Source organism: Nerophis lumbriciformis, linkage group LG09 (assembly GCF_033978685.3).
Source record: "Nerophis lumbriciformis linkage group LG09, RoL_Nlum_v2.1, whole genome shotgun sequence".
In the NCBI taxonomy this organism is placed as follows: Eukaryota; Metazoa; Chordata; class Actinopteri; order Syngnathiformes; family Syngnathidae; genus Nerophis; species Nerophis lumbriciformis.
In genome coordinates this window covers 47,506,134-47,520,000 of record NC_084556.2, presented here as the reverse complement: position 1 = coordinate 47,520,000, position 13,867 = coordinate 47,506,134, and the positions used below count along the sequence as shown (strand labels likewise).

Genomic DNA, 13,867 nt, shown 5'->3' with positions numbered 1-13,867 from the left:
TTCTATTATTTCACTTTTCAAGGTTTTCTTAAACCTTAACAAAGAACTACATATCTTCAGCTCATCGCTGAGCTTGTTCCACCATTTATCTCCTAAAACTGAAATACATTTGTATTTTATATTCGTTCTTACTTTACCTATTTCTAAAATCAATATCCCCCGTAAATTATAGTTTTCTCCTCTTAATTGAAATAATTTAAGAATACAAGCTGGAAGGCTGTTGTTGTAATAGGGTTTCTGTAGGAGGACAAACACGACACAAAGCTTCCTAATCGTTAGAAAGCCCACTGTTGAATATGTTTGTGTTCATGCTTCACTGATGAGATTATTTGGCGAGTGCCGTTTTGTCCTACTAATTTCATTGGCTCTTGAACTCACCGTTGTGTTTACTGTGACTCAACAGTTCGTTTACATGTACAACTTTCTCCGGCGCTGCCACAGAAAGACGTGTTTTATGCCACTCCTTCTTTGTCTCATTTTGTCCACCAAACGTTTTATACTGTGCGTGAGTGCACAAAGGGGAGCTCTGTTGACATTATTGACTTGTTATGGAGAGGCATATTTGGTCACTGCATGACTGCAAGATAATCAATGCTAACAAGCTATTTAGGCTAGCTGTATGTACCTATTGCATCATTATGCCTCGTTTGTAGGTATATTTGAGCTCATTTAACTTCCTTTACTTGTGTCCTCTGTGTATTTAGTTGATTTTCCATGTTTCATGATACATTATCCGTATGTAATATTGTGTGCCATGTTGTTCCAGACCACAGCAAACGTTAGCCAGCTTGCAAAGATTGTAATAAATCCATTGCCGTTTCCTTTAACTTGGACACACACATCTACTGTATACCTTTGGGCCATTCTAGGACAGTCATTTCCAGGAGTTATCTCACCCTCTGAGAAGTTTTACTAATGTTTTCCAATGTTGTAAAAATGTGTAGAATAAATATTAAATTTCAACATTTCTGTCAACGATGATTTGCGGCAGCCTGCGACACATAGTCATTTTGATAGTAGGCTAATATAGCTAATATAGACACTTACATCATGTGTTGCCTTCACTATAACACTTATATAAGGGTTTTAAATGTTTGCAGCTGCAGACAGATTACTTTTTTGTATTTTTGTTCCAATATGGCTCTTTCACCATTTTGGGTTGTCGACCCCTGGTTTAATATTATAATAATTATCAGAGTTGAAGACAAATAAACACAATTTGTGTATTCATATCATTATGCGATTTATTATTATTATTATTATTGTTTTAATGACTTTTTTTCCCCCTCATTTTAGAGCAAAAAGGAACTGGATTTTACCGACAAGTAAGTGACAGACTCCTTTTTGAGATATTCATTTGATGTGAAGAATGTGTTGCTTTTGATGTGACATTATTTCAGCGTTTTTAACATATTATGTATTATATTTACCGTATTTTCTGGACCATAGGGCGCACCGAACTATAAGGCGCACTGCCGATGAGCAGGTCTATATTTAGGTCTATTTCATACAAAAGGCGCACCGGATTATAGGGCATTAAAGGGGTCATATTATGATTTTTTTCTAAATGTAAAACCCTTCCTTGTGGTCTACATAACATGCAATGGTGGTTCTTCGGTCAAAATGTTGCATAGATGATGTTTTACAGACCACCTCAAGTGGTTTTCTGACACTCGCTTCAGGATGCGCCGTTTTGCGGGCGGTCTTATTTACGTGGCTCACCTTCGGCAGCGTCTTCTCCCCGTCATCTTTGTCGTAGCGGTGTAGCGTGCAAGGACGGGGGTGGAAGAAGTGTCAAAAGATGGAGCTAACTATTTTAATGACATTCAGACTTTACTTAATTCAATAACGGAGCAGCATCTCCTCATTAATGTGTCCCGTGAAAAACCGTCCGACCGGAACTCTCTAATAACTAAAGTTCCGTGGGTGAATTAAGTAAACTCACTATTCGCTTTCATAGCGAATTTACTGACAGATATAAGTAAGAACTTTACACTACTTTATATTAGATATGGCAACAGCGGAGGGTGAATGTCCCATAACAAGAAGATAGAGAAAAAGAAGAAGCTCATCAACTACGGCATCGTCACGGACTACAGTGGCAAACGTGCGCAAAATTTCAGGGCTTATGCAGATCTCAAATACACATCAGCAGATACAAGAAGGTAAGAAAAGTTGGTTCTGCATAATATTGTGAAACAAAACGCCAGATAATTTGTCTGCTAATGGGTGCCATTTTGCGGTCCTTATACACACACCATAGTAATACTTGTATCTCTGACTACATTAGCCGAAATGCGCCGACAATTCATCAAGCGGTCCGGCTTCAAAGTCATACTAAAACATTTTGACTGATTTTTGAGTGCCGTGTGGAATGTTCTTTATTTTCAATGGAACATTTAAAGTTTTGGTGTTGTTTACTGGCATCATATTGCAGTATACACATATCTGTTATGTGTGACTACCTTGTAGTGGTCACACTTATAATTTCACCATGTACCAAATAAAATTGCTTCGAGGTCGGTAAGCACAACCAGAATTATTCCGTACATTAGGCACACCGGGTTATAAGACGCACTGTTGATTTTTCAGAAAATTGAAGGAGAAAAATTTATAGTCCGAAAAATACGGTACTTATGGTTACCATTAGGACAAATCTGGGACCTCGGGAGTATAATAACCTGACATTTAAAAAGAAAATAAATATGAATAATAGAACAACATGAATATAGACTACATATCATAATAATCCTGTTAAAAGATGATTTCAGTCTAAACACACCTCCTTGTGGTCTAGATCATTTCTATTAGATATGTCATATTTATAAACTACTGTCTGAGTATGTCTGCAAAACTGTTGGCGAATGAAATGCAAATGAGATGCAAACGAGTCATACCAAAGACTATAAAAATGGGACCCAATACATCCCTGCTTTGCACTCAGCATCAAGGGTTGGAATTGGGGGTTAAATCACCAAAAATTATTCCCGGGCGCAGCCACCGCTGCTGCCCACTGCTCCCCTCACCTCCCAGGGGGTGATCAAGGGTGATGGGTCAAATGCAGAGAATAATGTGTGTGACAATCATTGGTACTTTAACAATCATTGGTACTTTAACTTTAACTTTAAATGAAACCCTCCATGCCCCGCCCCCTCCAAAAGTGTCTGAATTTATATTTTTCAAATGTACAATGTTAAATATATATCTTGAGGACGAATATCGCCGCAATTTTCTTGTCAGGTACGGTCGACAGTAAACTTCATAAACATTTTGTAAATCAGATATCTTTAATGTTTTTTTTCTCCCTTTTACAAAATGAAAATGGATGAAAGCTACACAGTTTTGTAACGTTTATTCCTATAAACTTCCTCAGAGAATTCAGTCGATCGCAACTGCACTATTGTGTTTAAACATGATATTGTTCCCTAAATCAGTGAATGATCATAATTTAAAAAATTATTGTTCCCTAAATTAGTGAATGATCTTAATTAAAAAAATGGAATGTTCCCTAAATCAGTGATTTTGTTAAATTTACCAGTAAAATAATCTTTAATTAAATAAATTAGTGATCCCTATATAAGTGAATGATCTTAATTCAAAAAATTTTGTTCCCTAAATCAGTGATTTTGTTGAATTTACGAGTAAATTTATATTTAATACAAAAATGTAATGTTCCCTAAATCAGTGATTTTGTTGAATATACCATTAAAATAATCTTAATAAAAAAATTTAATGTTCCCTAAATCAGTGATTTTTTTTATTTACCAGTAAAATAATCTTAATTAAGAAATGTAATGTTCCCTAAATCAGTGATGTTGTTGAATTTACCAGTACAATTATTTTAATCAAAAAATGGATTGTTTCCTAAATGATTGATTTTGTTGAATTTACCCGTACAATTATTTTAATAAAAAAATGGATTGTTTCTTAAATGAGTGATTTTGTTGAATTTACCAGTAAAATGATTTTAATCAAAAAATGCAATGTTCCCTAAATGTGTGATTTTGTTGAATTTACCAGTAAAATTATCCTATGAAAAAAGTTAATGTACCAGTAAAATTATTGTATTTAAAAAAAATTGATTGTTGCCTAAATGACTGATTTTGTTAAATTTACGAGTGAAATTATTTTATTAAAGTATAAATGTTCCTTGAATCAGTGATTTTGTTGATTTGACCAATCCAATTATTTTATTGAAAAATAGATGGTTCCTAAATCAGTGGTTTTGTGGAATTTATCTGTAAAATTATCTTATTTAAAAAATGTGATGGATCCCTATATTAGCAATTTTCTTGAATTTACCAGTAAAATGATCTTATTTTAAAAATGAGATTGTATGGAAGTAGAATTGTCTCACATCAACTTATATACATCAATATGATATAAATACATATGCATATATTAATAAATATACAAATACAAATGTGATATACAAATAAATAAATAATTTGTATAAATAAACGCGTATTTGTAAATAAATGTTTGAGATTTGAAAATATATACAAATAAAATGTATAAATATAAAAATGTGACATACAAATAAATCAAGATTTTGTATAAATAAACGTGTATTTGTAAATATATTTTTGAGATTTGAATATAAATATGCTTGATTTTGTATTTGTATTTGTATTGAATTTGCATATGTGGATCGCTTCTTTGCTTTTGTGTCGATGAGACATTCCTCCCACAAACCAGATGCACAAACAAACGTGACATACACACTCCCCTGAACAACCAGCAGAGGGCACTGCAGCCAGAGCGGTCTGGGTCACAGACGTGGTCAGACACTGGCGAGCCAATCAGAGGCACACTAGGGAGGGTCATATTACGTCATGACTTTTGGGATGATTTTACATACATTGCACTGATAAGAGATAAGTATCTACATCGGGACAAGGTCATTTATCTTCATTGATACAATAAAATAAGCAGCTAGCACGGTCTTTCAGATTAACTGGATGAATTAGCATTAGCTAATATAATGCTAAGGTTAACTAGCTCAGGCCCGATGTGCGTTCTGTTCTCTCTGTAAAGACGTGGATTGTTTTTGTGCAGAGAACTCCGGGCATTTTGCATATAATGCATATAATGCTCTGTGACCCAGACCGCTCTGGCTGCAGTGCCCTCTGCTGGTTGTTCAGGGGTGTGTGTATGTCACATTTATTTGTGCATCTGGTTTGTGGGAGGAATGTCTCATCGACACAAAAGCAAAAAAGCGATCCACATGTGCAAATTCAATACAAATACAAAAACAAAATCAAGCATATTTATATTCAAATCTCAAAAATATATTTACAAATACACGTTTATACAAATTCTTGATTTATTTGTATGTCACATTTTTATATTTCTAAATTTTATTTGTATATATTTTCAAATCTCAAAATTATATTTACAAATGTGCGCGTATTTATACAAATTATTTATTTAATTGTATATCAAATTTGTATTTGTATATTAATTAATATATGCATATGTACTAATATCATATTGATATGTATAAGTAGATGTGAGACAGTTCTACTTCCATAAGATTGTTCCCACTTCGAATCAGCTATTTTGTACAATTTACTAGTAAAATAATTGTATTTACAAAATGAGATTTACCTGTAAAATTATCATATTGTTAAAAAAATAATATTGTTCCCTAAATCAATGATTTTGTTAAATTTACGAGTAAAATCATCTTAACAAAAATACATTGTTCCTTAAATTAATGATTTTGCATTAAAAAAAGATTGTTGCCCAAATCAGTGACTTTGTTGAATTCACCAGTAAAATTATCTTATTTTAAAAACGCCATTGTTCCCTAAATTAGTGATTTTGTTGAATTTACCAGTAAAATTATCATATTTTTTTTAAAGAATATTGTTCCCTAAATCAATGATTTTGTTAAATTTGCCAGTAAAATCATCTTATTAAAAATAGATTGTTCCTTAAATCAGTGACTTTGTTGAATTTACCAGTAAAATGATCTTATTAAAAAGAAGATGGTTCCCTAAATCAGTGATTGTGTTGAATTTACCAGTAAAATCGTTTTATTTTAAAAACGAGATTGTTCCCTAAATCAGTAATTTTGTTGAATATACTAGTAAAATCATCCTATTAAAAATAGATTGTTCCCTAAATCAGTTATTTTGTTGAATTTACCAGTAAAATTATCCTATTAAAAAATAGATGGTTCCCTAAATCAGTGATTTTGTTGAATTTACCAGTAAAAAATATCTTAATAAAAATAGATTGTTCCCCAAATCAGATATTGTTGAATTTACAAAAATGATGTTATTTTAAAAACTAGATTATTCCCTAAATCAGTGATTTTGTTGAATTCACCAGTAAAATAATCTAAATAAAAATAGATTTTTCCCCAAATCAGTGATTTTGTTGAATTTACCAGTAAAATGATCTTATTAAAAATAGATAGTTCCCCAAATCAGTGATTGTGTTGAATTAAAAAAAAAAAATGTTCCTAATAAAAATAGATTGTTCCCCAAATCAGTTATTGTATTAAATTTAAAAAATATATTTATTATCTTATTTTAAAAGGAAATTGTTCCCTAAATCTGTGATTGTGTTGAATAAAATAAAAAATAAAAAAGATCTCATTTTAAAAGAAGGTTGTTCTCTAAATCAGTGATTGTGTTGAATTAAAAAAATATATAATTATCTTATTTTAAAAGGAGATTGTCCCCTAAATCTGTGATTGTGTTGAATGTAAAAAAAAAAAAAAAAGATCTTATTTTAAAAAGGAGATTGTTCCCTAAATCAGTGATTGTGTTGAATTTAAAAAAAAAAAAAAATCTTATTTTAAAAATAGATTGTTCCCTAAATCAGTGATTGTGTTGAATTAAAAAAAATAAGATTATTTTAAAAGGAGATTGTTCCCTAAATCTGTGATTGTGTTGAATTAAAAAAAAAAGATTATTTTAAAAGGAGATTGTTCCCTAAATCAGTGATTGTGTTGAATTAAAAAAATGTTTTAATTATCTTATTTTAAAAGGAGATTGTTCCCTAAATCAGTGATTGTGTTGAATTAAAAAAAAGTTAAATTCTTATTTTAAAAGGAGATTGTTCCCTAAATCAGTGATTGTGTTGAATTAAAAAAAAGTTAAATTCTTATTTTAAAAGGATATTGTTCCCTAAATCAGTGATTGTGTTGAATTAAAAAATATGTTTTAATTGTCTTATTTTAAAAGGAGATTGTTCCCTAAATCAGTGATTGTGTTGAATTAAAAAAAAAATTAAATTCTTTTTTTAAAAGGAGATTGTTCCCTAAATATGTGATTGTGTTCAATTAAAAAAAACAAAATGATCTTATTTTAAAAGGAGACTGTTCCCTAAATTAGTGATTGTGTTGAATTAAAAAAAATATATTTTAAAAGGAGATTGTTCCCTAAATCAGTGATTGTGTTGAATTAAAAAAAAAGTTACATTCTTATTTTAAAAGGAGATTGTTCCCTAAATAGGTGATTGTGTTAAAAAAAAAAAAAAAAAAAAGTTAAATTCTTATTTTAAAAGGAGATTGTTCCCTAAATAGGTGATTGTGTTAAAAAAAAAAAAAAAAAAAAAGTTAAATTCTTATTTTAAAAGGAGATTGTTCCCTAAATAGGTGATTGTGTTAAATTAAAAAAAAAAAAAGATCTTATTTTAAAAGGATACTGTTCCCTAAATTAGTGATTGTGTTGAATAAAAAAAAAAAGATCTTATTTTAAAAGGTTGTTCCCTGAATCAGTGATTGTGTTTAATTAAAATAAAATAAAATGATCTTATTTTAAAAGGAGGTTGTTCCCTAAATCAGTGATTGTATTGAATTTAAAACAATTTAAATATCTTATTTTAAAAGGAGGTTGTTCCCTAAATCTGTGATTGTGTTGAAGTGACCCGTGAAATGCTCTTCTTTTAAAAAGGAGTTAGTTCCCACTTGAAAGTTGTTGGGTTAGTTTGCGTGAAAGATCTTGTGTTGTATCTCTTGTGACGGTCCGTGACAAGCAAGCAAAAGAATCCACGCTGGCTGAGGTGAGACGGTGAGCGCAAGAAGCGTGCGTGTTATTATTTTGTAGAGCCAAGGTCCCGGGGACAAAGTACCCGTGCACACTCCCCACAGTCACTAACCCACCACACCCCCCATGTCAACAATGACTGTCTCTCCTCTCAGCGTTCCTCAATCACCTCAAATAGTCTGCGGCTATTTGGATACTTCTCCAAACATTCTTTTTGGCAGCGGGGACTTTTGTTTCCACCTGTTTGTTTTTTCAGGACGTGCCATTGCTTCTTTTCAGGGGTGGTGAGGGTGAGTTGGGGCAAATTTGCATAGCGGACCGCCTGAGGGGAGGGAGGCAATCTATTGCTAACATCTTGTTTAGACACCAAACTGATCCTCAAGCCACTAAAGCTCATTCTCATCTCTGTGCTCTCTTTGATACTACTTATAAAACATACATACATACATATATATATACTGTATATATGACTGATTCTCATCTAGGTGCACTCTTTGATACTACTTATAATACATATATATATATATATATATATATATATATATATATATATATATATATATATATATATATACTGTACATACATATATATATAAACTGTAAATATGACTGATTCTCATATATGTGCACTCTTTGATACTACCTATAATACATATATACATACATACTGTATATACTCTAAATATTAGGGATGTCCGATAATGCCTTTTTGCCGATATCCGATATTCCGATATTGTCCAACTCTTTAATTACCGATACCGATATCAACCGATACCGATATATACAGTCGTGGAATTAACACATTATTATGCCTAATTTGGACAACCAGGTATAGTGAAGATAAGGTCCTTTTTTCAAAAATAAATAAATAAATAAAATAAGATAAATAAATTAAAAACATTTTCTTGAATAAAAAAGAAAGTAAAACAATATAAAAACAGTTACATAGAAACTAGTAATTAATGAAAATGAGTAAAATTAACTGTTAAAGGTTAGTACTATTAGTGGACCAGCAGCACGCACAATCATGTGTGCTTACGGACTGTATCCCTTGCAGACTGTATTGATATATATTGATATATAATGTAAATATATATATATATATATATATATATATACATATATATATATATATATATATATATATATATATATATATATATATATATATATATATATAATGGGGCAGCACGGTGGAAGAGGGGTTAGTGCGTCTGCCTCACAATACGAAGGTCACGAGTAGTCGTGAGTTTAATCCCATCCTCGGGATCTTTCTGTGTGGAGTTTGCATGTTCTCCCCGTGACTGCGTGGGTTCCCTCCGGGTACTCCGGCTTCCTCCCACCTCCAAAAACATGCACCTGGGGATAGGTTGATTGGCAACACTAAAATTGGCCCTAGTGTGTGAATGTTGTCTGTCTATCTGTGTTGGCCCTGCGATGAGGTAGCGACTTGTCCAGGGTGTACGACGCCTTCCGCCCGATTGTAGCTGAGATAGGCTCCAGCGACCCCCGCGACCCTGAAGGGAATAAGCGGTAGAAAATGGATGGATGGATGGATGGATGATATATAATGTAGGAACCAGAATATTAATAACAGAAAGAAACAACCCTTTTGTGTGAATGAGTGTGAATGGGGGAGGGAGTTTTTTTGGGTAGGTGCACTAATTGTAAGTGTATCTTGTGTTTTTTATGTTGATTTAATAAATAAAAAAATAAAAAAAAATAAAAAAATAAAAAACAATAAAACGATACCGATAATTAAAAAACCGATACCGATCATTTCCGATATTGCATTTTAAAGCATTTATCGGCCGACAATATCGGCAGGCCGATATTATCTGACATCTCTACTAAATATGACTGATTCTCATCTGTGTGCACTCTTTGATACTACTTATAATACATATTTATATATGCATACTGCATATATGACTGATTCTCATCTATGTGCACTCTTTGATACTACTTATGATACTACGATAATATGCCGATATTATCGGCCGATAAATGCTTTAAAATGTAACATCGCAAATTATGGTATCGTTTTTTTTATTATCGGTATCGTTTTTTTTTGTTTGTTTTGTTTTTTAATTCAACATAAAAAACACAAGATACACTTACAATTAGTGCACCAACCCAAAAAACCTCCCTCCCCCATTTACACTCATTCACACAAAAGGGTTGTTTCTTTCTGTTATTAATATTCTGGTTCCTACATTATATATCAATATATATCAATACAGTCTGCAAGGGATACAGTCCGTAAGCACACATGATTGTGCGTGCTGCTGGTCCACTAATAGTACTAACCTTTAACAGTTAATTTGACTCATTTTCATTAATTACTAGTTTCTATGTAACTGTTTTTATATTGTTTTACTTTCTTTTTTATTCAAGAAAATGTTTTTAATTTATTTATTTATCTTATTTTATTTTATTAATTTAAAAAAAAAAGACCTTATCTTCACCATACCTGGTTGTCCAAATTAGGCATAATAATGTGTTAATTCCACGACTGTATATATCGGCATCGGTTGATATCGGTATCGGTAATTAAAGAGTTGGATAATATCGGAATATCGGATATCGGCAAAAAGCCATTATCGGACATCCCTACTTATAATACATATATATACATACATATATACTGTATATATGACTGATTCTCATCTAGGTGCACTCTTTGATACTACTTATAATACATATATATATATATATATATATATTTTATATATATATATATATATATACATATGTATATACATATATATATATATATACAGTATATATATATATACATATGTATATACATATATATATATATACAGTATATATATATATATATATATATATATATATATATATATATATATATATATATATATTTATATATATATATATATATATATATATATATATATATATATATATATATATATATATATATATATACTGTAAATATGACTGATTCTCATCTGTGTGCACTCTTTGATACTACTTATAATACATATTTATATATGCATACTGCATATATGACTGATTCTCATCAGTGTGTACTGTCCCACTAACACAGTTATTATTACAAGATATGACATTATGCATGCATTTTATGTCCTACCGTGCGCAGATCAAACTGGAGGACATCAACGACTCGCCCCACTTGGCGTCCTCGCTGAAGACATGTCACATGACGCAGAACCTTCCCATGCACGGAGCTCAGATGACTGGGGTAAAGACAGATGGACACATACAGTTCAGCCAATCAGCATCTCACACGGGATACACTTTGGAGTAGTCAGTGTACAGCTTGTACGGCAGTATCGTACTGTCAATATCTAGGGGTGCACAAAAAAAAAAATTGGGACAAAAAAATCAACCAGGAGCTTTTCTAACCTGTTTTGAGAAAGTGTGATGATAATTATTATACCACTGCGAGAATCGGTTTTAATCTAGAAACGTGTTGAGACGAGAATCGATTCTGAATTCAATCGTCAACCCAGGAATCGGATCGAATCGTTAGAGTGCGGAAACACGACCATATCACGCCACTTCTCAAATCCCTTCACTGGCTTCCTGTTCCACTCAGGGTTGAATACAACGTCTCCCTACTAACCCACCAGTGCCTCCATGGTAATGTCCCCCTCTACCTCAAAGAACTGCTCACCCCCAAATCCTCCACACGACACCTCCGCTCCGGACAGGCTAACCTGCTCCAACCTCCAACCTCTGTGGAATGCTCTCCCTGACCACCTGAGGGCACCACAGACTGTGGATGCTTTTTAAAAAGGCTTAAAAACCCTTCTTTTTAAAAAAGCCTTTTTTTTTAGATATATGCATGCTAGTTCTAGTTTTTATTTTTATTTATTTGTATTATCTTTTTATAATTTTTTTAATACACTGTATCACTTTGAGGTTGTTTGCTCAATGTAAAGTGTTTTTTACAAATACAATCTATTATTATTATTATTATGTGTGAGCAAAATGTTTGTTTAAAAATTAAGATTGTTAAAATGCAGTTTTAAAATTCAGTGTAAAAAAAATAAATAATTATGCTTAAAATTTCATTGAATAAATGTTTGTTAGCATTATATGTGTTTAACTTTTTTTTTAAATAAATACATCTGTTTTAAAATTCAGCGTGAAAAAATGTTGTGTAAAAATCAATGTAAAAAAATCTAGTGCAGAAAACTTTGTTGCTTCAAAACTCAAGACTCCATCCATCCCATCCATTTTCTACCGCTTATTCCCTTCGGGGTCGCGGGGTGCGCTGGAGCCTATCTCAGCTACAATCGGGCGGAAGGCGGGGTACACACTGGACAAGTCGCCACCTCATCGCAGGGCCAACACAAATAGACAGACAACATTCACACTCACATTCACACACTAGGGCCCATTTCAGGCAAAACTGGACAATCATGCATTACATACTATACATTACCTTTTGCACTATATTAATTTATATTATTATGTGTTGTCAACTTTGTACTTTTTTTATGTCATTGCCTGAAATAAATAAATAAATGAATGAATGAATTAATTAATTTCAAGTCAATTCAAGCAATCCATCCTGTTTTAGAAACAGCCGATGAGGTGCATCCATCCATCCATTTTTCGAGTCTTGAGTTGTGAAGCAACAAATATTTCTGCTCTGAATTTTCATACATTACATTTTTACACACTGAATTGTAAAACACACATTTAGCTCACAATTTTCTTATTAAATACAATTGTCAGCATACTCCGGAGCGACTTATACTCCGAAAAATACGGTAATTATGCCTAAAATTTTATTGAATGAATGTTTGTTAGCATAATATGTGTTTAAAAATGTTTTTATTAAATACACCTGTTTTAAAATTCGGCGTGTAAAAATGTTGTGTAAAATTCAATGTAAAAAAATCTAGTGCAGAAAACTTTGTTGCTTCAAAACTCAAGACTCATTTCAGGTCAATTCAAGCAATCCATCCTGTTTTTAAAAGCAGCCAATGTGGTGCATCCATCCATCCATTTTTCTACCGCTTGTATTTACCTGAAGTGAGTCTTGAGTTGTGAAGCAACAAATATTTCTGCTCTGAATTTTCATACATTACATTTTTACACACTGAATTGTAAAACACACATTTAGCTCACAATTGTCTTATTAAATACAATTGTCAGCATACCGTATTTTTCCGACTATAAGTCGCAGTTTTGGATGGGGGTGCGACTTATACTCAGGAGCGACTTATGTGTGAAATTATTAACACATTACCGTAAAATATCAAATAATATTATTTATCTCATTCACGTAAAAGACTAGACGTATAAGATTTCATGGGATTTAGTGATTAGGAGTGACAGATTGTTTGGTAAACGTATAGCATGTTCTATATGTTATAGTTATTTGAATGACTCTTACCATAATATGTTACGTTAACATACCAGGCACGTTCTCAGTTGGTTATTTATGCCTCATATAACGTACACTTATTCAGTCTGTTGTTCACTATTCTTTATTTATTTTAAATTGCCTTTCAAATGTCTATTCTTGGTGTTGGCTTTTATCAAATACATTTCCCCCCAAAATGCGACTTATACTTCAGTGCGACTTATATATGTTTTTTTCCTTCTTTATTATGCATTTTCGGCCGGTGCGACTTATACTCCGGAGCGACTTATACTCCGAAAAATACGGTAAGTACAATTGTCAGCGTACTTTGATTTGTTAAAATACACTGTTTTAAAATTCAGTGTGCAAAAATTCAGTGTAAAATAACAATTGAAAAAAAATCAGTATAGATAATTTAATGCAGGAAAAATTTTTTGCTTCAAAACTCAAGATTCACTCCAGGTAAATTGGAACTGGAACCATCCTGTCTTAGAAG

At 32.0% G+C, this 13,867-nt stretch overlaps 1 protein-coding gene across 1 annotated transcript in view; it reads left to right on the top strand.

Moving 5' to 3' along the window:
* pou2f3 (POU class 2 homeobox 3) overlaps positions 1-13,867 on the top strand; it is a 54,421-nt gene that overhangs the window by 18,153 nt on the left and 22,401 nt on the right. Inside the window, exons 2-3 of the mRNA XM_061963045.1 lie at positions 1,297-1,325; positions 11,131-11,232. Of these exons, the coding sequence (XP_061819029.1) occupies positions 1,297-1,325; positions 11,131-11,232 (131 nt within the window). The remainder of the gene's footprint in view (positions 1-1,296; positions 1,326-11,130; positions 11,233-13,867) is intronic.